This window comes from Cucumis sativus, chromosome 6, assembly GCF_000004075.3.
Source record: "Cucumis sativus cultivar 9930 chromosome 6, Cucumber_9930_V3, whole genome shotgun sequence".
Taxonomy (NCBI): domain Eukaryota; kingdom Viridiplantae; phylum Streptophyta; class Magnoliopsida; order Cucurbitales; family Cucurbitaceae; genus Cucumis; species Cucumis sativus.
The window spans coordinates 2,996,853-3,020,398 of record NC_026660.2 but is presented as its reverse complement, the minus strand read 5'-3'; the positions used below and the strand labels follow the sequence as shown (position 1 = coordinate 3,020,398).

Here is a 23,546-nt window from a genome sequence, read left to right as displayed (position 1 = left end):
AGTTTTTCTATTGCTTGCCCAAGTGTAAGCAAAACAATAGGTTTTCCTGGATAATCTAGGATTGAACATAGGGAATTGATATCAAAGCTTAGTTCTAAAGTCTACTTATCAATGAAGTGATATAAAAGAATAACTATACAACATGGAAGGGTGTGAGTGTAAACCCCAAACCCTGAGGAACTTAGATTTTTTTAAGAGCTTGAAAGGGTTTGCTTTTAAGTGATGTTAATATAAGGAAGTGAGCTTGAGTAGTGGTTTTGTAAATGTTTCTTAATAAGTTGAAAGAAGGAAAGCTATGAAGAAATGATTTAAAAGTTGAAGAAAAGTTTAAGAAAAGAATTTGGCTAACTCCATGTTCTAGGCGTTTGGCTATGGTAGGTGGCCAAATGAAGAAAAAATAACCTCTCAAGAGGTTATTTGGGCGAGGATGTGTGCTAGGTGGCAAGTTGGTTGATTGTTGTGTATGGCCAAGAAGGATGAAGAAAACCTCTAAAATGTGTTTGGTGGTTGGGCTAGGTGAGAAGAAGGCCATTAGAGGTTAGCTAGGCATTGAGACTTGGTGAGATGACCTTGGCTAGGCGAAGAAGAGTGTCTATAGAGGTTAGTTAGGCGTTAGGACTTGACAATGAGCATGATACGCGAGAAGGGAATGAAGGTTAGGTATGTGATGAGAGGTTAGCTTAGGCGTTTTGGACTCATCTTTGGATATTAGGCATTTTGATTAGGCAAGATAGTGAAGAGGTGAAGTCGGTCAATTGGATTCCAGGTGTCCTTGCATGCTTAAGCTAAATTTTGACTGAATGAGGTGTCAATAAAGTTTCATGCAGGCTTCAATATAAATAGGTCACTTCGGGTGAACTTTTCTCACAATCCATTCGTGTGCTTTTACTTAAGTTAGTCTCAAAAGATCACAAATTAAATCTATTTTCGAAGTTGAGGATTTCGAACCAATTTGAGAAAGGAAAGTATGAGTTTGAGTTGAAACAAGTAAGGAAGGTCAGAATTCGAGTGTTTTTTAGCAAGGTGGACTTCCATAGGGTTGTAGAGTTCATCCATTTGAATATGAAGTTAAAAGTTTGAGGTAAGAAAGTTAATTTAATTTGAAACAACTTTGTAGAAGGACGTATTTTATTTGATTTATGTTTTTTTTACATTATTAAGCTCTAAAGTGGAAGTAAGGTTCTGACCCAATTATGAGTTCTGGACATTGAAGGTTGTTGGTCGAGCGTTAGAGGTTACTTGGCAAGATGGGCATGTGTTTTGGACTCATAGAGGTTTTTGAGGCATTTCTGGCTTGTGTTGGATGTATAGCACGTGCAAGGTGCACCTGCGACCAACCCTGCACGCGAAGAAGACGTGTGCGAGACGCAAGGCAAGCGCTGCCAAGCATGCACGCGCAGGATGATCAGGCGAGATGCGTGAGGTGTACACAGGTAACACACTTGCAAGTTCAGCACGCGGCTGGCCTGCGCAAGCCATGCGCATGTGTGCTGCCTTTGCCGCCCACTCCTTGTGTGCCAGCCATGCCAAATGGGTGTTTTTGGGTGGTTTTTGATATTTTGGAAAATTTTAAGTAAAGTTTTGATGTTTTTAGGATAAAAGGAAATTATTTGGAGTTATTTTCCATTATTTTAGGACAAGAAGAAATCGGGCAAGTCTACAAACCACGAGTTTGAACTATAATCTGTGAGTGAAAAATGAATTTATTAAAGATATTTCGGCTTATGATTTAAGAATAAATGAGTTTGAAGTTGATTTCTAAATTTGATTATTGATCAAATGGTTTAAGCACATCTTGTTGAGTTTCCTTTAGGAATCTATAAGTATGTTTTAGAAAGTATTAAAGTATGTTATTTAGAGATCATTTCAAAGTATGTAATGTATTTAATGCTAAAGCTTATTGATTTATAAAGTTATGTTTACAAGCATGTTCAGTTCTAAAATAGGAAGTTGTTTAAAGATCATGAGTTAAAAAGGAACAGTTTTAAAGAAAAATCATGGTACTTTATATACTGAGTTCTCAACGGTCAATGTGGACAGTCAAGGGTATAGGGCTACACTGACCACTTTAGTCGCTACCACCGAGTCCAAGTAAGATCGTAAAACCAAAAGTGCTATGCTATCTTGACCAATTTTATTATAAATAGCATGACCAAAGGTGCTCTGCTAGTTTGATAGAGTTTTGGCATAATAGTAAGACCAAAAGTGCTATGCTATCTTGACTAAGTTTTTCCTGGGTATAAAGTATACATAGATTGAAAGAGATTATTTAAAGACCTTATAAAGATGTTATGTTTATGTAATTTTATGAAAAAGTTTGAAGTATATTTGTTTTAAAATGTGTTTTATTAAAACCATCGCTTACTGGGCTATTTAGTTCACCCTTTTCAAATGTTTTCTCACTTTCCAGGTAGAGGTCGTGATTTGAGACCATGACCGTTGTCTTCAAGTGCGCTGTGCGAAGTTATAGATAAATTTATTGTTGTTGGTTTAGTACTTAGGCTTACCTTCTTGTGTACATAGGTTTTGTTAAAGGGTTTAAGCTTAGCTGTAGTTTCTGTATGGTTCTAAAAGGATAGTCTATGTAATGACATTTAGCCTAAACTTGTTTTGATCTATTGTAAAGTAAGTTATGTTAGTTTTGTTCTTGTATTTTTTTTTCCGTTGTGTAAGTTTTAAATTACTTAAGATGTTTAACATTATAAAAGATCAGTAGTCAAGGTCGATTGGTTTTGTTTAGAGAAAGAAAGCGACGTCGGTTGACTTCACACCACATCTCAAGCCGAGCAAGCAGATGCTCGGGGTGGGGTGTGATAGTGAATATGACCTATATCTACTTATATACACTAGAAAATGTTGTAAAGATAATTTAACGAAGGTGGGTGTGAGATAGATATGTAAGAATGAACTAACTTGTATTAGAGAAGGTGGTGAAGGAGTCTCTAGTGCTACCAGACAAATCAAGTGTATGAAAGCCTTGATGCGATATGACTTACTTAACTAGCTTTTGAATAAGGCGAGCTCCTCTTGGAGTCTTTAAACGTCACACTTAGTCTCCTTTTGGGATCCAAATGACTAAGCCTAGCTAAACAAGGTATATCTAGAAGATTTTACTTATAAGAGTTATAGTGCTTCACGTGTAAGGGCGACAACCTCTCGGCCCTAATGCACACACTTATTCACCTATCGAGACACAAATTATGGAAGTTATCTTGCCAATGTGGAGTTTGTCTCCTAACTCTTCCTTGCGTGCGTTAATCATATCCAACATCTTTTTTGTTAGAGGGCAAATTAATTAAAAATTGTGGGCTAAAAGTCAAGTTTGTTGAAAGTTTCAAAAAAAAAAAGAAAAGGAAAAGCTTCAAACTAGGACATTTGGGTTGGAGAAATAGTTGAAGTCTGCAGGGTTATCCGAGGGTAAGATACAACCAAATTAAGAAAGAAAAGAGAAAGAATGCTGCAACGAAGGAGAAAGGGGAGCAAAGGGAGAGTGAAAGGAAACATAAAAAAGTAAATAAAAAAGACAAGAAAAGAAAAGAAATATAAAAAGTTACCTAATAAATTAAGGAGAAATGTAAAAGAAAATGTAGCATAATAATAGACTTTGATAGCCACTAACATACTTGACAGTGATAGAAGTTTATCGGTGGGTATCATCTATAGAATCTGTAATTTTGCTCCAACTTATAAATATTTTAATTTATTTTACTATTTTTAAAAAATGTCTATAAAATTAAACAATATATTATTACAGCTTAAAATAAAATTTGTGTGCTCATGCAATTTTTGATTAGTTAACTAAAGATAAAATGGTGAAGGGATAATTTAGAATTATTTTACACTTTTTGAAACTTTAGTACCAAATAACCACTAATCCGAAACTTAAGAGAACCAAAAGGATAATTTTGTTTTGTTTCCTTTGGTGATTTCTTGGCAATTCCGGTTTAACCTCAGCCGTTGACGAAGACCTCTGTTGCCCGCCAAATACACACTATCCTCATTTTGGGGGAGGAGAAGAGGAGCCGATTAGGGGGAAGCTTGAGGAACATGAAAATGGAGACCAATGCTTCGGACCCTAAGATTATTTTTTAGAATGTGACCCAGACTCCTAAATCGAACCATTGTGTTTCAAGTTCCTAGAGTTAGAATCCAGCTAAAATCACCAAAAACGCGTTCTCATAAGAAGACAGAGTGTTAGTGTTCCTGTTTCGAAAATTGTTTCCGATCTTAGGCCCAGAAAACGATTAAGAAGCTCGTTTACCTGCTCGTTAGAACTACGGCGAGGAATTTTAGTTCTTCGTTTGAGGTGATTGAAATTTTTTGCTTGTTTTGGTGTCTCAAGAAATGAATTTTAATTTTTCGTTTAAGGTGAGTGGACTTTTTGTATTTTTTATCTCTTACAGGATTTCCGCCATGTTTTGGGTGATTTTGAAATTGTTAATTTGTAATGTTTAAAATGAGAAGCATGCTTTTCGTCATTCAGGTTAAAATTAAGTTGTGCAAATTGCGAAGTTAAAAATGTTAAATTGATTTTGGATAATCAAAGGGATGTTTCAGAATGTTCATGCTGATTGATTACCCATGTTTAGGTTCGTCTCTGTTGAAGCTGACTACGCAGCAAGAAAGTAAAAAGTGGAGCAAGAATGGCTTTTAAGCCGTTTTTTTGGTATTGTCGTCCAGTTGCTGGTGGTGTGTGGAGGAACGCAGTGGATAATGCTTTTGGCGCTTACACACCATGTGCCATTGACTCTCTAGTGGTTGTTATTTCTCACCTAGTTGTACTGGGTCTGTGCATCTACAGAATATGGTTGATCAAGAAGGATTTTAAAGTACAGAGGTTCTGTTTGAAGTCAGGGACATACAACTATGTGTTGTGTTTATTGGCTACTTGCTGTGCATTCGAGCCTTTACTCAAATTGATCATGGGAATTTCAGTATTGAATTTAGATGGGCAGACTGCACTTGCTCCATTCGAGGTATAATTTCCTTAAACTACTTAGAATAATTGTTGATCTTTTGTTTCTTTACTGCAAATTACTCACACATATTGCAAGCGTAATAAAAGATATGTTTTGATCTTGTACTTCCCAATTTAGTTAAAAGAATAATTTTAAGTCTATTTGGTCGGTTGTTTCTGACTTTCTAATATTACTTTACTTTGTACCAAAAGTTTCTTTTAAATACAGGTCCTTAAGTTTTCTTAACCGAGTTCATTAGTATTAAGTCTTATGTCCTTTTGTTTCAGGTGGTTGCCCTGATTATTCAGACTCTTGCTTGGTGCTCAATGGTTCTAATGCTTGTTGTAGAAACCAAAGTGTATGTTTATGAGTTTCGATGGATCGTCAGATTTGGAGTTGTTTATATATTAGTAGCAGATATTGTAATGCTCAACCTAATTCTTTCGGTGAAGGATTTCTACAAGAGGTATTCTTAATGTTTGTTAAAGTTATAAGTTTAGTTTTATTCTTAAAATCATGTATGGAATCTGGATGATATTTTTCTGTTTTGGTTCTGCTGTCCTTCCTTTTCATTAGAATTTTTCATGTATGAAATCCATTGTCTTTTGGAAATGTGCCAAGAACTTAGCATCGAAAATATTAAGATGTTAATTGGAAATTGAACTGAATGTACAATTTTAGGCATCTGTGAAATATGATGGAAAAATCTCAATTTGTCTGTTGTGAGAAAAGAAAAAAAAACTGTTCAGTTTCTTGAGCATACATTTAGTTGTAACATAAATTCACTGTTTAAATTTTGTCATTTCAGATATGTCCTATATTTGTACATCAGTGAAGTCTTCTTCCAGGTTGGTTTGTTTTCTGCCTTTGCAATATGCAATTTTGCATTATTTTGTACTTTATAGGTGTTACCTAATGAGTTTGATAAATTATGCATGAGCAACTAGTACTTCGAGAACTTTTTGTATTCCTCGTATTCATTCATTTTTTTGAAAAGGAAACAAATCTATTCATATATATGTAGAATGAAAGAGACTAATGCTCTAAGTACATGAGAGTTACAAAGAGTGTAAAGCATAAAACATAACTAGGGCCAGTAGGTGCACCCAAACATCTCCACTAGGTTGACACTCCCTTTGTGCCCTCATCATTTCCTTAAAACATAACTTTAAAAAGTCGATCGAGGCTTATAAATTCAGCTATTATAGATTGAACAAAAAGACTATTGATCACTAGCCTGACTAGGGCTTCAACAAAAAACATACAAAAGGCGTAAGCCAAAAGTGCAATAAGAGATTTAAACTCAAGACAAAAATGAAGATGGGAAGATAAAAGCTCTACAATTTGAGTAGATTTCTTGAATGTGTAGCTTTCCAAAGGCTTGGAGAAGGAACACCACGATGAGGCATTCTTATGGGCAACTTCAAAGTGATCCAATCAAACAAAAGATTTATCGTGGAAAAACCCTTTGATTTCTCTCAATCCATAATTATGTCAAAAGTGACTTTACCGCATGTATCCAAAATGATTGAGGGATTTTTTTTGAAGTGCACCCCAAATAAAAGTTATGGATATTTCTTTGGAGGTCAGCACCAAACATCTAGAAAGATTAAAGAAAGAGAACAACTTCTCGCAACATTGTGCTGCGTATGAACAAAAGAAGAAGAGATGTAAAGGATCTTCTCCATTCCGATGACATAAAGGGCAAATGGAAGGAGAAAGACAGCTGTTAGGAATTTTATGTTGCATTACAGAGGATATGTTAAGATGACTGATCATCATGATCCAAACAAGAATGTTACCCTCCTTGGGCTATTAGACTTTCATAGCACTGAGTATAGCAACTTGTCCATTGGGGAAGAAGGGGATAAGTGAACTGTGAGAGACTTTACGGAAAAGAACCCATTTCCCATCAAAGACTATGATCTTCTATCAATATCATCAGAAATCACTCTGGCTGCAATTTTTCCAAGCAACAATTGGAACTCAAGTATTTCCTCCTCTTTTAGCAATCGCCGAAAAGTGATGAACCAGGAAGCTAGGAGCTGTCCCAGTGATCTGTGGATCACTGATCCTCTCTCCTCTTTCACACACTGATTGTGCCCGTGATCTGCCACTGACCAGAAAGGGTTTCTTGAAAAAATCGATTTTTTCTGGCTAATGAAATCTTATTTGGCAATTGATCCCTCTTCCATTCTTATGGGTGAGATACCTTATCGTACTTTAGGACCCGAACAACATTTGTTTTTTTCTCCAACAATATTTGGTTGTACCTACTTTGTTTGGGACGTTCACCCTCGACTTACCAAGCTAGATCTAAAATCCTTAAAATGTATTCTCCTTGGTTATTCTCATGTTCAGAAGGGGTATATGTGTAATTGTTTTAGTTTTAATAAACACTTTATCTTTTTTGATGTCATGTTCTTTGAACATTCCTCATACTTTTCCTTACCTTCTTTCTCTTTGAGTAAGAGTTACAAGTAGCACAAGGACGAATAGGATGATTTCCTTATCGACACAGTTATGTCTTTTTTGAGCCTCTTATCACTTCATCTTCACTTGTGTCTACCTCTATTCGTCCACCTATCACAGTTTCACTAAGGTCTTTACTCCACAAAAACCTTCTTTAGTTCCATGCCCTATACCAGAGCTTCCTTTATCGTTGAAGAGGTGACTGTTTCTCTCTTTCAATATTGACTATAAGAAAACACAAATTAAAATGTGACCACCTAATCTCCTGTGTAAGCTGAATGGGTTGACAGTGAGAGAATACACGAGGAGGCTCAAAAGGGTATTCCCAAAAATGAAGAGAAAATTTGTCATACTTCCAATTTGTTGTCTTAATCTTGGCCAGATTGAAATCACAAATATTTTCTCCACTTTAATTATAACAGTTGTACAATCAATGGAATTAAAGGGTTGTTTGAGCCCCCAATTTGGAATGGGTGAAGTGGGCTTAGGGTGTAGGTATAATGACTCATTTAGCATTTGTTTGTTGTTCGCTCTTTTCGAATATTTGTATCTTGAGCATTTATCTCTTTTCACTACATTTATAAAAACCACGGTTTCCGTTTAAAAAAAAACTCATTAGCACTTGAAGCTTGTTAAGATAATAAGGGGTAATGGTTCTCCTGTTTTACTATAGTAGCATTTGTTACGATTCAATGGGTAAAATACCCCACTCTTCCTCTCTCTAATGTTTCCAATGACCTCACTTATTGACGACCAACCATCAAAACAATCACCATCAGTGACCAAGACACCCATTTTGTGCATGTCAGGACACTTATAAATGCCAATATATTTAGTCAAAGTCAAAGGTCACTCTGCCTTCAAAACGACTCAGACACGACATGACATGATAGTGACACACCTTGTTCTTTAATCCTTTGCGAAAGATCGTTCAATATTTTGTTCTTTTGTTAGGTTCTATCTTTGGTTGCTTATTGTTTTTTCTTTTCTCAAGCCTAAGCCTTGTAGAGTTGTTTCTTTTGCTTATTTTATGTAGTTTCTCTTTCTCTATTATTAACAAAATTACTGTCTCCTTTTAAAAAAAAATAAAATAAAGAAAACTCAACCGTGGGTTATTTTTATTAACAGTAGTTACCCCATCCAATAAAATCAACAAACTAAACAACCTATTAGTGTTTAGTTGGATTTCATCTTCTTCCACCTTGCTAACTTATTCTAAGACTATATTCTTGGTGTAGGCTTTATTTGGTGTTCTCTTGCTCCCATATGTGCCTAGCTTGGATCCTTATCCTGGTCATACTCCCTTAAGTAGTGAATCTGTTGATGTTGCTGAGTATGAAAAACTCCCTGACGGAGAAGATATATGTCCTGAGCGGCATGTGAATTTATTTTCAAGTAAGTATTCTTTCTATAAAATCCAGCATTGTTGCCTTTATGTGGAGAAATATTTAGGATATAGATTGCTATTTTATGATGGAGATTGCTATGTAATTTCCTTTTAAATTGTTGTTACTTTTTACTAGAAATTACTTTTGCATGGATGGATCACATAATGAAGCTAGGATATAAAAGGCCTCTCACGGAGAAGGACGTTTGGAAATTGGATATGTGGGATCGAACTGAAACAGTATACGATAAGTCTGGTCATCTCACTCTCTCAGCATTATTATCTGATTTTTTCACATTATTGTTGGATCTTATTTATTGTTTTATCTAGCTTCCAGAAAATTTGGGTGGAAGAGTCTCATAAATCCAAACCATGGCTTCTTAGAGCATTAAACAGTAGCCTTGGAGGGAGGTGAGTCGTAGACCAGTGAGATATAGTTTTCATTGAATGATTGATATTTGAGTAAACTACTAATTTACTATATATTGATGAATGGAAACCTCATTTCGTAAGTCATTAATGTTAGTTATTATCTTATTCTGTTTGGATAAAGAGTTTCCTCATTCTGAATCACATTTTGCATTACAGAGGTTCTTTTTCTATTTTATTTATTTTCTTTTAAAGGAATTTCATTGATAAAATGAAAAGAGATCAATGCTAAAAAAATATACAATACCAAAAGAAACAAAGGAGAATAACAATATGACGATTATCTTCTTTTCAAGCTTTAGAGAAAATTGCATTAATTGAAGGGATAGAAATCAAGTGAACTTGCATCACACACCATTTGGAGATAAGTTATTTGTATTCCCTCTCTCTTCCTTCTTCTCTTTGGTCAAGATGATTCATCGGCAATTTCTCCAAGGATTTCATCTGACTCAGAAATGGAAGTGGAGAGCTGCAAAGTTGTCGATTCTTTCTATTGCATATGGTTCGAAAAGGGGCTATTTCATATTGACGACGTATACTTGCGCAAAATCCTCCGTGTAACTAAGCATCAATTAAAATGGTTTATTGATTCCCTATCAGATCTTGTCCAAGGGCTGGAACGGAAGTTCTTTCTCAAAAATGGTAATGATGGAAATGGAGCCTCAAAACTGACCAAGTTTTGAACTTCATCAGGTTGGATTCTAAGGTGTGTCGTCCTCAGGAATTCATTCATATTCACGTTTTCTTTGGAGTTGCAAAACAAGAATGGTTATCGTTCTTGAACATGTTAAGAAATTTCTTGTGAGATATGGTTACATGTCATGGCATTCTACCATACACTTTAGATTCTAGTTGCCCCGTCTCTATCAGGGTTGGTTTATGCAAACGAAGTAAAGTACTATGGAGAGCTGATTCCTCCTCTATTTTGATCCTTAAAAACAGAGCACGGCTAAAGCGACCAACAATGCTTGTCAAGTTCAACTCTTTGACTTCCAATTCGTTCAACATAGTGTGCAACAATACTGGGTCCGAAAATATGATGACATTCTTCATTATGGGTTCTAAAAAGATTATTTGCTTTTGATGAATGGAATGATATTTCTATCTTCTTGGAAGATTTATTTTAAGTCAAAATCAGTATTAATCCTTTGTTTGCAGATAAAGCTATCATCAAGACAACTTTTAGGAGGTCCTTATCTTAATAAGACCTCATGGATAATCTAGTGGAACACGGTTAAAGCTCTATTGACAGAATTATGGTTTAGAAGAAATCAAAGGGTCTTCCATGACAAATGTATCAAATGGCTAAATCGTTATGAAGTTTGCTAGATATATTATCCATGTTCATCTTATTTTGTTATAATATAATTAGGGCACTAAGGGTGTCAACCTAGTTGAGATGTTTAGATGCGCTTCCTGGTCCCTAGGTTCTTTTGCTCATTGTATAGTTCTCTTGTACTGTGAGTTTTGGTCTCATTTTCAATTAATAAAAGAGACTCGGTTCCTGTTGATTATTCTCGTTTTTTGTGTTATATTTTATTGTATTGGTTGTACTATATTTGCCAAAATCATTTTTTCCTTCTTTGTAATGGGTTGTTCTTCCATTTAAAAAAACCCTTCTCTCTTTGTGAAATATAAAAGAAATATATCATTTTGGCATGGTATCAGAGCAGGTTTTTTGAAAACCCTAAAAAACCTTATATCCCTTACAGCCCCCTGCTGTTGCGTACATCTGTTGCCTTGAGGGTCGTCTTCGCTGGTGGCTCTACTCCGACCAATCGCCCCCGTTGCCCCAACTCATAGGACATCGCCGACAGTCGGTTTTTCTTGCAGTAAGTTGGTGGTTTCATTGTGGTTTCTCTTTTGACTTCGTTGGCCGCCCTTGCTGCTGCTGATTTCGCCACCGTCCGCCGCCCACCGCCAGTGATGAGTTTGGTTTGTTTTTTAGATCTTTTCTGTTTGTTTCCTGAACTTTGTTGCTTCAGCCATTTCAGATACTAAGTCACCTATGGTTAAAGTCGACAATCGTATCCATTCCAATAGCCCCACTATTTAAGTAACCACGATTTGACTTAATGAAGACGACTTCCTTCGTTGGTCACAAAGTATCAGTTTGTATATGACTTGGGTTGTCACTTTGAGCCATTAGAAGTTCCTAACATTGTGAAAAAAGAAATGCTTCTCAGCAACTTTTCTAATCTTATTGATTTATGTAGACTGAATATGGTTGCCACGGATGAAGAGGTTCAGTTGATTTTTAGACCTATCAATCTCGCCACTCTGGTGTACAAGCTGATTGCAAAGGTACTAGCAGAAAGGCTAAAGAAGATCATGCCAACTGCTCCCACACAGAGTGCTTGCCTGGAAGGCCGATGAATTTTGGACTTTATTCTCATTGCAAATGAAGTAGCAAGATTGTATATGACTTTGGTTGTCACTTTGAACCATTAGAAGGTCCTAACATTGTGAAAAAAGAATTGCTTCTCAGCAACTTTTCTAATCTTATTGATTTATGTAAACTGAATATGGTTGCCACAGATGAAGAGGTTCATGTTCCTCTCCTTCAATTTGCAGACTACATTTTAATATTCTGTAAGTTAGAAGAGGCAATACTGGAAAATTTGCAAAAGACATCAGAATTATTCAAATGGTGTTCAGGGAAAAAAATCAATTGGGAGAAATTTTCCATTTGCGGTATAAATATCGAGGATAATAAGGTCTCCTCAGTTGCCTCAAGACTAAATTGCAAGATTGAAAGTCTCCCTATAAAAACAAGGCCCTCCTTGCTAAATGGGGTTGGAGGTTTTTGAAAGAAGACTCTGTGTTGTGGCATCAAGTAATTAGATGTATACATGGCTGCAAAAAAATTGACTGGCAGACTATAAACAAATCAGGAAACAATCTTAGAAGCCCATGGATCAGTATCTCTAGAGAATGGGAAAAGGTGGTTGAGGTGGCAACTTTCAAAACAGTGAACGAAAGGAGAGTAGCTTTCTGGACAGACTCGTGGATAGGAGATCTACCTCTTAAATCTCAGTTTCCACATCTTTTCAGATTAGCTCCGCAGCCAAATGATTCAGTTGCTACCCACTGGGATTTTTCACTAAATCTTGGTCACTAGTATTTTGAAGATTGCTAAAATACGAAGAAATTCAAGATTTGTCTTTTAACACTCATATCTTATAAAGGTCTAACAGACTTGGATGACAGGATAGTTTGGTCATTAGAATCCTCAGGCCATTTTTTAGTTGTCTCTTTCAAAGCACCTTTCTCCCTCTTCACCTTTGGAAAAAGATTACTTTAAAGCACTTTGGAAAACCAGCAGTCCAAGGAGAATAAATGTGTTGGTTTGGATTATGGAAGTGGGTTCTCTAAACTGTTCTGAGACTATGCAAAGGAAGCTTCCCAATTCGTGTTTGCTGCATTCAGTGTGCCCTCTTTGCTTGGAAAACAGTGAGCTATTAATTCACTTATTCATTTTCTGTCCCTTCTCATCAAATTGTTGGTTTAACATATTTTCTATGCTTAAATCAGTTCGGGTCTTTGATGGCTCATTTAGTGCCAATGTGCACCAATTACTGAGGAGGCCTTATTTATCAAAAAAACCTTTTCTAATTTGGGTTAATTTGATAAAAGCGACTCTAGCTGAGATTTGGTTTGAACGTAACTTTCGCATCTTCCATGATAAAAAATGGAATTGGGTTGACATCGTAGAGATTTTTAAAAGAAACGCAGCAGCTTGGTGTTCTTCAAATGCAGAATTCAAAGATTACTCCATTCAAGACATCTGCCTCAATTGGACCGCCTTCATCGGATGAGTTTCAATGTAGTTTCCCCTGATTGCCAATTCATAATTAGTTCTTCTGTAGTTGGGATGGGTTTTATATGTATTTCTGCCGTTATGTTTTTACTTTTCAGCCTTGCTTTTGTCTACCGTAGGTAGCTTCTGTTGTTATTTTGGTCTTTTCATGACCTTAGTATTGTTCTTGTACTTTGGTCTTTTCTTTGTATTTTGGATTCGACGAGGGTGCTACGGGGTGTCAACCTAGTTGAGATGTCCGGGTGCTCCTACTGATCCTATCTCTCTATCTCTCCCTCATTTCTTGGCTTTTCTATTATTCTCATTGTATAGCTCTCTTGTACATTGAGTTTATTAATAATAAAGAAGCTTGTCTCCTTTTCCAAAAGAAAAAACAAAGTCTCCCTATAATGTATCTCGGACTTCCCTTGGTTGTATCCTAAGAGTTCCTCATTTTGGTAGCCTATCATTGATAAAATTCAAAGAAAGCTGGAAAAGTGGATGAGGTACAATCTATCTAATGGGGGAAGAATCACCCTTGAAACTTTTGGGAAGGAAACAAAGGAGGAAAAATGAATCATCCGGTGAAATGGGAGCTGGTCATTAAAATCTCAAAGGGATGGGGGCCTCAGTCTATAAAAAACAACCCAATCGATCAATCGATAAAGAAGAAAAAAACTGACAAAATCAGGAATAGTGATTTTTGCTCGGAACTGACCAATGAACATTGACTGGAAGGCGATGGCAGACAGATGACACGAGTTGATAGATGACGACACCCTCCAGCAGATGGATGGAAAAGTTTCACAAGCATTGGATAGGATTGTGTGGATGTTGATCACCGTTCACAAGCAAGCATGGTTGAACCAAAAAACACTGCTAGTCTTCAATTGAATGGTTGACATACACCTGCTTCGATAGTCAGCAAAAAGAAAAAAAATGGTGGCAATGGCAGAAACGACAACAGGACTAGGGTCAGGGTTAGGTTTAGGAGCATTCAAGGATTTTATTCATGCCATCTGATTTTCAAGGTAAAATTAAGAAAACAATGCTTTCTCATGTTTTTTTGTGGTCTTTAATTTCGAAGATCTTTAGTAGAATTCTATAGGAGTGAGTTATTTTATAAAATCACAATTTAAATGCACTTAATAAATTACACTGTAGCTGTCTTAAAAAAATAAACCAAAGGTAATTGGTAGTATTCTTTTGCTCGTCCAGTTGCAAAATCAAGTACTGGCCCTCAAATTTCCTTCGGGAGGTTGGAATAACATCACAGACATCTTTTAGAATTTGACTAAAACTAAGATAGGCAGAGTACTGAACATGAATTGAATGTGTTTTACTTAAATTTAGTATATGAAGGAATACTGCTTCTTTTGTTACTCAATCTTTGTATTGTGCATAATTAATTTTCTTCTCTCATCTCCATTTGTAGGTTTTGGTTGGGTGGGCTTTGGAAGGTATTGTGATCTATCACTTGCGAGCTTGATTTTTTGTATGCCTTTGTATTATTTATTTGTTTCTTTTCTCATTGAAGTTGTTGTCTTTATCCAAAAAAAGAGAGAAAAAAGAGAAAGAAAGACGATCCAACCTTAAAGCATACCAATCCAATACTCTTAAAGAAATAGATCACCAAAGTTGATGATAGCCAATCGATTTCATATTAAACGCACAAAAATCATTGAGTCACATTGAAATCACAAAGAAAAGAATTTAGATTATGAAAGTTTATGAACCAAATGATTACCACGAGAGAATTTCCATGAGTTGAGTTGCATTTGCTTTATTTTTATAAAATGGTCCTTAGTGTATTGGTAGTGATTTCAATGTGACTGGATGGATTGATCAGAGGATCCTAGTCATACTCGTGGGGAATGTGACATTTTTGTCAGATTGTTATGGTGCTAAGACTTGTCTAATGGCTGATTTTGTTGGTCTAAACAGAATGATGACTATCTTCAATCATTAACTGACAAATTTTTGGTACAAATGAGCAGGTTGAGATGTTTGAAAAGGGTATCTAAACAAGTTTTTACCTTCTCTGATCCCTAAGTATCTTTTTTGTACTCTTAGTATACATCTAGTACTTTGAGTTTTCGTATGCATTAATAAAGAGACAGTCTCCTAACCTACCTAGGAATTAATTTAGGCGGGTGTCCCGTGAGATTAGCCGAGGGCGCGTAAGCTCGCCCTGACACTCATGGATATAAAAGAAAAAAATACAGTCTCCTTTTAAAAAAATAACTTCTCTACCATTTCCCTCTCCTTGTTGATACATCAAATAACTTTGTAAAACAGTGTTCTGCTTGGGATCATTTCTCAATTTTTATGTGGAGCTTTCCAATTTGCCTCCACTTACCATCAAACTCAATGCAGAAAATCAGCACTCAATTTCAATAACGCTTTATCAGCCTTGGAGGGGTTATTAGAACAGGAAGTCTTTGTCTCCATTTTAAAAAAGATAGAACAGTTGGATCTAAATCAATCCAACTTCCACATTATTATGAATGTCTTTTCAAGAGTTGTGAGCTAGTAGTCTAGAAATCACTAATTGTAGATTATATCTACGACTTTTTCTTTCTTTTTTCTTGAAATGGATATCAAACATTTCATTACGACAATGAAAAGTGACTAATGCTCCAAAATACAAAAAGAAACTAATGCTCCACTGCTTTTTCTTTCCTCACCCAAGAAGTATAAGCATTTCATTTCTTCTTTTGCACCACTCCTGCCTAACTTTTGTGGACTTGATCATCTTTGACAAGCTCGGATTGGTATATTTTTCCTTTCACCTTGGTTTGGAAAAATGGAAGTTGAGTGCTATTTTGGGATCAATAGGTGCACCTAGATATCTCAACTAGGTTGGACACCCCATAGCATGCTCATCATAAATGCTGTGAAGTCTCATTTGCTGCCATAAAAAGGGGACAAACTGATGGAGACAAACATTGATTTATGAGTTTCCTTTGCAGCAGGTGCTGATTTTTTTTTGAAAAGGAGACAGGCCAAAAATTCTATTAATAAAATTAAGACTAATGCTTCAAATACAAGAGAATTATACAGAGAGCACTGGAAAAAAGAGAGACTGAGATCAACACGTGCATCCGAACATCTCAATTAGGTTGACACTCCCTCAGCGTCCTCAACATCTCCTCCCAAGATCCAAAATCAGAACAACTAAACAAAATGCAGCATGTGCTGATTTTTCTCAACTTAAAGAAAATCTTGTGTCAGGTTCCAAGAAATGAACCAATCTTTTCAGCACCAACGGATACATGTAATATCTTTCTACTTTTATATGGTGGCCAGAGAAAGCATTCCCAAAATCGTTCTGATTTGCTTACAAAAAACGTGTGCACTGGACTTTGTTTAACACTTCAATAATTTGCACTTCAACAGTTAACAATAAAAAAGATTTTTTAATTTAACAGAAAATGACCAAAAATGTTTTGTAGGCAGTCGTGCCACTCGTTATGGGTTCGATCCGTTTGGTACAGAGAAAGAAAGAGAAGAAAAATACATTAACAGCAAATGTTCTTTCTAATTAAAGAGGCTATTTCATTTGAAATCGCAACTGGTTCATGTTCATTTATTTATTTATTTTGTTTTTGCCGCCAAATTTGACTAACATATTGTAGCACTTGCAGATTGGCAATGATATGTCTCAGTTTGTTGGACCTGTCATCTTGAATAAACTTCTCGAGGTTGGTGGGCTTTTCTTTCTTTGTTTCTTTTCTCTTTTTTCCCTTCTTGGGTTTCATCACTATAGTGAAGGTTGATCATTGGAGACAGTTACAGGAACAATATGAAACGAAGAAAACAAAAAAAAAAAAAAAAAAGGTAAAATAAGGAAACAGACAGAGACAAAAAACTGTGCATTAATGATATTATAATATTATATTTATTTAGGAAATAGGGAAAATCATATACTTTCCAAAAATACTCTAAGGGCCAAGCCCACTCATTCTAACACTCCCCCTCAAGTTGGGACGTAAATATCAATGAGGCCCAACTTGCTAACACAAAAGTCGAAGTTTGGTTTGAGAAGCCCCTTGGTGATAACATCAGCAACCTGTTGGCTCGAAGGAATGCATATGCTCCCACTGTTTTTTTTTTGGAACGGAGACAAAATTCTTTATTAATAATAAGAACTCAATGTACAAGAGTGTTATGATATATTTATAGTATATGTCCTTTATTGTAATTGTACATAACGTCTAGGGTTTATTTTGTTCTCTATATAAATATGTAACTTTTCTTTGACTAAAAGATGAATAAGAAATATACTTCTCTGAATTCTAGATTACATGTTATCAGAGCCATTAGGGTTTCGAATAGCCGCTAGCTTCCTCCTCCGTTAGGCTTAAGTTTAGGTTCCCTTCCGCTGACCGTTTGTCGACACCACCCATACCTTAAGTGCCACCTCCGTCCGCCCAAGTCTGTCTTCACCGATCGTTTGGAAATACCGCACGTGAGCTTCATGCGCCGCCTGAATACCTCTGCACATCACCCAAGTGCTGGCGCGTGAGAACTACGTTTTGACCTCCGTGTTCTGGGCTTGTCTCGAACCTCTGTTTCTGGTCAGTCTGTGCCGTTGGGTCTATCAAAGAGTATTCAGATTTGACAAAAACTGAAGGCTGCACCATTGTTTTAGGGTTTTCTTCCAATTTTACAGCGGTTTGAATCGATTTTTCTTTGTTTGTGTACTAGAATCAGTGTGTGACTTCAATATGGCCGACATAAAGAATTTGGTAGTCTCCTATGTTATTCCCTTAGCCTCTAAGATCATAGAACATAAGTTAAATGGATCTAATTATTACGACTGGCGTCAGACAATTTTGTTTTATTTTAGAAGTACTGATATGGATGATCGTATGACCGAAGATCTCCCAGAAGATGCAAAGCAGAAGAAGGATTGGCTTCGTGATGATGCCCGTTTATATCTTCAGATCAAAAACTCCATTGAGAGTGACATAATTGGATTGGTTGATCACTGTGAATCTGTTTAAGAACTTATGGAATTTCTAGATTTTCTATATTCAGGTAAAGAGCAAGTGCATAGAATGTTTGAGGTTTGTATGCAATTTTTTCGTGCTGAACAAAAAACTGAGTCTGTCACCAGCTACTTTATGCGGCTTAAGAAGATAACTGCTGAGCTTGACTTGTTGTTACCTTTTAGTCCTGATGTTAAAGTTCATCAAGCTCAATGAGAGAAGATGGCTGTTATGATCTTTTTGAATAGACTCTTACCTGAATTTGGAATGGCAAAGGCACAAATTCGCTCTGCCTCTAAGATTTCATCATTAGATGATGCTTTCACTCTTATCAAGATCATTAAGGATTTTTGAAGCTTGCAAACCTGATTATTAAATTGAGCTTCAAATCCAGGAGGCGGACTCATATTTACTTCCTCTTTAAGATCCCCATTCAAGAATGCATTTTTAACATTAATTTGATATAGAGGTCAATCTTTATTCACTGCAAAACCGACAAGAAAACTCTAATAGTGTTCAACTTTGCCACAGGAGAAAAGTCTAAGAATAGTCAATCCCATAGGTCTGAGTGAACCCTTTTTGCAAATAGTTTGGCCTTATGTCTATCAATTGTACCATCTGCCTTGGATTTAAGAGTGAACACCTATTTGCATCTCACAGTTTTGTCCCTTAGTGTAGATCTCCCAAGTCTTGTTTTTCTCATGGACCCTCATCTCTTCCATGACAACATTCTTCCACTCAGGACAGTCTAGAGCAATATGGATATCTTTTGGTATCACAGTAGAGTTAAGACTGGTTGTGAAGGCTCTGAATTGAGGAGATAGGTTCTCATAAGAAACATAGTTAGCAATAGATTGCTTATTGCAAGATCTGGTACCCTTCCTTAATGCAATAGGCAGATTAAGAGAGGGATCAAACTTACTGATATTCTCTGAACGATCCTCCCTAATTTCATTTTCAGTAATTTTTGCATTGACCTCATTTTCATCATTACTACCCTTTTTCATTTAGGATGACCTCAGTATCAACATTGCCCTATTCACCTATATTTTCAGTAATAGCTGTCTCGGACTTGTCACTTTTACTCATTTTACTGTCAATATGAGTCAATAGAATCAGTCATACCTTGATCTCGTAGAGGTTAGAATCTTGGACAGGAGCCAGCTGATTAGCAGGAGATCCAACTTCCTTCTTAAGATTCCTCCTATAGTAGGCTTTCCAAGGAACTTGGTTTGTAGGTAGGACTGTGTAGTGAGGATCTGGGCTTGGTATGGTAACAAGAGTAGGACTGGTAGACCCTAAAGATATCACCCAACTAGAGTTAGACTCTTCGTTCTCACTCTCCCCCTGAAGATGGCTAATGGAAAAGAAAGAACGATCTTCGAGAAAGGTAACATCTATGGAGACAAAGTACTTACGAGAAGACGGGTGAAAGCATTTATAGCCTCGTTGATGTAGAGGGTAACCAACAAAGATACATGCCTGAGCTCGAGGAGTAAACTTAGATAGGTTAGGACCATGGTTATGAACATAGGTTGTGCACCCGAATACCCAAAGAGGAACATCAAAGATGAGGTGGGTGGAGAGATATGACTCTTTAAGACACTCTAAGGGGGTTTGGAGATGTAGGACACAAGAAGACATTTGGTTGATAAGATGGGCTGCAGTGAGAACGACATCTCCCCAGAGATAGGAAGGAACGGAAGTAGAAAACATAAGAGAACGAACGACTTCCAAAAGGTGACGATTTTTGTGCTTGGCTACTCCATTTTGTTGGGGGTGTAGGTGCAAGAACTTTGGTGGACAATGCCTTTTGAAGACAAAAACGATATCACCAATGGGATGGTTTATTGTGGAAAACTTGTTGGTTCCTTTCAAACTATAATTTGGACAGTGAGGCTTTTACCACGCTATTCCAAATCAAAGAAGGCCTTTTCTTAAGGGCTGGATGAACCAAAATCTGATGAACTTACTTTTGCGTTCAAAGCCAAAAACCCAAGATAGGTTAAAGGTTTGAAACAATTTGAACCAGCATTTTCTTGCAAAGTCACAATAAAAAAGGAGATGATGTAAATGTTGGACCGGTATGGCAGCCCTAGAGAGGGGGTGAATAGGGTTTAATTAAATTTTTTAACAAATAAGCCTAAATTAAACTAATTAAATAAAAAAAAACTTTAGCTAAATTATGTTAAATAACAAGATTGATAAAAAAAAAAAAAGAAATAGAATATGCAATCAAACTCAACCAACAAAAATATGTAGCTAAAATTAAATACAAAAATAATTAGAAAAGAGTTAGAGAGGAGACACCATAATTTTATAGTGGTTTGGTCAAACTCGACCTACATCCACTTTCCCAAGCATCTCTTGGGATTTTGATTAAAAATCTTCTTTTGACTTTTTCTACGGATTAGAGCCAAATCGCTATTTGCTCCTTTTTTGGGTTCAGGAGCAAACACAATTCTTTCCACGAGTTAGGATCCAACCGTTACAATATGTTGAAGTTTTAAATCACACAAAAGAAAACTCTCTAAAAGAGTGAGTATACAATTTGAAGCTCTCACAACATTTAATCCCACAATACAATAAGAATTCTCTCAAGGACAAGATGAAAAGAATAAAAATTGGAAGCTTTAGAGAGAATAACAATGGTGACTTTTGCACTTATTGAGAATTGTGAAGTTGAATAAAGTTGTTAAAAATCTGGAGGAAAATGAAGTATTTAAAAACAAAGAAAAGATATTGAAATCTAAAATCATTTTAGGTCATTGGACATAAGTAAAAGAAAATTGAATGGTTGAGATTTAAATCAATTAGCTGTTAGAAACAAACACAAACAATAATATAATAATGTCCTTTTTAAAGTAATTTGTTTAAAGCCCAAATAAAACAAGATTTCCTATCTTAAAAAACTAGCCGTTAGACGCAAAGATAAACAATAATATTCAACCTAGTTGAGATGTCCAGGTGTGCCTCCTTATCTTTTGGTCTCTTTATTTTGCTCTTCTCGTACTTTGAGCTTTAATATTACTAATAAAGAGGCTGGTTTCCTTTAAAAAAAAAGACAAAAAAAAAAAAAAAAACAAAAAAGGCCACCATAATCGAAGGATTTTTATGTCATAGAAAAATGTCTCAAAAATATGTACGAAAAATTAGAGATGTACAATTTATTGCTAATGGACATTTGTGAAATATAACAATGCCTGTTTGTTAAAAGGTGGTGCTATGCACAAAAAGATTGAAAACGAGATTGAGATTAATGAGGATCCAGTAGTGGATTCCAATAATTGATTTCATTCCCACAATTCAATGAACATCATGAACAGGAATAGAAATTCGTTCCCATTCCTTGATTCTTGTTCTCTTGGAGTAAATTGTGCATTACTTTTGTTTTGAGTTGTTTGTATCTCTTGTTTATTGTTGGTTCTTGTTTCACTTTCTCCCTTTAGTTTTAGGAAATCATATTTTAACAATTTTCTTTGAAATGTTTATTTCTTGTCCCAAAAAAATGCAAAAGAGAAATAAAAAACAAAAATTTTAGGACAATGAAAGCCTGGATTTGTTAGCACATTTTATTAGCACATTTTCCTAGTGAATTGTGTCCCTGTATATTCTCACATATTTCTTATGAATACCTGCAGTCCATGCAGCGTGGAGATTCATCTGGGATTGGTTACATATATGCTTTCTCAATATTTGCTGGAGTGGTATGACTCAAATTCTTGTTTTAGTTTTTCCTCAAATCTATGCATATCAATTAGTAGATTTGTAATTATGCTGGATTTTCTTACATTTTTGCAAAGTTAGCTGAGTATTATGATTATTTTCTTAGAGGAATTGATAATATGACAGGGGGAGCCTCACAGCAGAGTTAAATTAGTGTTTGAGATGGGGAGTTTAGAGTAGTGAAAGGACTTGGTAGGGGTCTGCAGAAACTGACCTGTTAAAGCAATCAGAGGACTGAATTTTAGTGCTGCACACCTCCATTAGATCAGGGTTTTTTACTGAGTTGGAAGGCTCTGTTCGATGGATCCATGAGGGGGCTGAAAGTGGAGTTTTGAGGGAACAACATCCGTTCAGTTCAAATTTTAGGAAAGCTGTCCATAAGTTGTTGAAAGAAGTTTGCTTTCTGATGTAGTGCTTAAGGATTTTCGAGGCTTGAAAGGTTTTTTCTCCTTTGGATGGATTAAACCTTTTGGAGAAACCAGAATCTGTACAGTGGTGGGCCTCCGGGCTGACAGTCAATGAAAATACAGTGGCCGAATCAGAGAATAGAAGCTGTTTAGGAGTGGCCGTATAATTACTGTGGAGGATAAATCATAATTACTCATGATAGTAATTAAGGGGGCTTTACCTTTGTTTCTCTCACTTACCGGCTCTTTAACAGTTGGATTAATAAGGTTTAAATTAATTCCAGTGGGCCCCATTACTTTTTTGGAACAGCTGTGCTGATTGGGTTTGGCATTTATCAAAGACTGTTCAGTCAAATCCTTCTTCTGTATTTGGCACGAGAATTTCTTTTCAATATTGAAGATGTTTTGTGGATTTACTATTTACATTTGAGTTCTCCTTTTGGGATTTTGATTTGCATTTAATTTTCTTTCAATAGAGAATCTCTCTTTTGTATTCCATAATTTTTAATTCATAATAAAATTCTCTGGTTGGTTTGGTTCACATTAGTCATACTTGTTTTTATGCAGTTTTATTTGCTTGTTTTATTCTCATGTATGTCTTTCAATATGCTCATATCAATTGCCCGGCCCAGTTTGTGTAGTACATATCTAATTGTCTTTTGCTTTACAGCTTATTGGAGTGTTATGTGAAGCACAATATTTTCAAAATGTGATGCGTGTTGGTTTTCGACTGCGGTCAACATTGGTAAATTTTTCCCTACTATTTTATTTCTTTATGGTCGCTTTATTCATAGTGTTCCAGAGTCTGGAATGTGTTTGTTTTTTTCAAATTTATTGAAACTTCAAATTTTCTCCCAATTTGTAACATAAGGTGCTTAATTTCTTTTGTGGCTTTAATAAAATGGATTGTGTCTACTAAGGAAGAAAAGTTCTTGGGAGAGATGTTATCTTGACACAGGTCTGATTTTTTTTTTTTTCTTTGTCTTTAGGTTGCTTTTGTTTTTCGCAAATCTTTGAGGTTAACCCATGAGGCTCGCAAGAAGTTTCCTTCTGGAAAGATAACCAACTTGATAACTACCGATGCTGCAACACTTCAGGCATATTTTAAAGTTTCATATTATCTCTGGTGTATATGCAGTGTTTGTTGTTTATAAATTATTTATATTTTTCCAACCATCAAAATTTCATATTTGTTTTGCTTCGGTGTAGATGTGGTTATGCAAATTGTTTTATCAAAATTTTACTGGTATTACCGGCCTTGAAAAATAAATGCTAATTCATAGTGGACACGGCTTGTGGGCCTCATTGGAGTTTGTAGTTACATTAGAGAAGAATATTTCTGAATCTCTGATTTTATGGAGTGTTTCATTATTG

General features: G+C 35.8%; 1 protein-coding gene across 2 annotated transcripts in view; it reads left to right on the top strand.

Annotated features, from left to right (window-relative positions):
• Window positions 1-3,920: 3,920 nt before the first annotated feature.
• Window positions 3,921-23,546, top strand: part of LOC101220197 (ABC transporter C family member 2) — a 43,725-nt gene continuing 24,099 nt past the window's right edge. Inside the window, exons 1-12 of one of the 2 annotated variants that reach the window (XM_011658224.2) lie at window positions 3,921-4,306; window positions 4,590-4,976; window positions 5,246-5,424; window positions 5,767-5,806; window positions 8,669-8,825; window positions 8,954-9,068; window positions 9,148-9,228; window positions 14,481-14,505; window positions 16,693-16,749; window positions 21,681-21,746; window positions 22,843-22,917; window positions 23,162-23,269. In XM_011658224.2, the coding sequence (XP_011656526.1) occupies window positions 4,644-4,976; window positions 5,246-5,424; window positions 5,767-5,806; window positions 8,669-8,825; window positions 8,954-9,068; window positions 9,148-9,228; window positions 14,481-14,505; window positions 16,693-16,749; window positions 21,681-21,746; window positions 22,843-22,917; window positions 23,162-23,269 (1,236 nt within the window). In that variant the 5' untranslated portion in view covers window positions 3,921-4,306; window positions 4,590-4,643. Of the gene's footprint in view, window positions 4,369-4,589; window positions 4,977-5,245; window positions 5,425-5,766; window positions 5,807-8,668; window positions 8,826-8,953; window positions 9,069-9,147; window positions 9,229-14,480; window positions 14,506-16,692; window positions 16,750-21,680; window positions 21,747-22,842; window positions 22,918-23,161; window positions 23,270-23,546 lie in introns of both variants that reach the window. The other variant, XM_031887838.1, reaches the window with a different exon arrangement.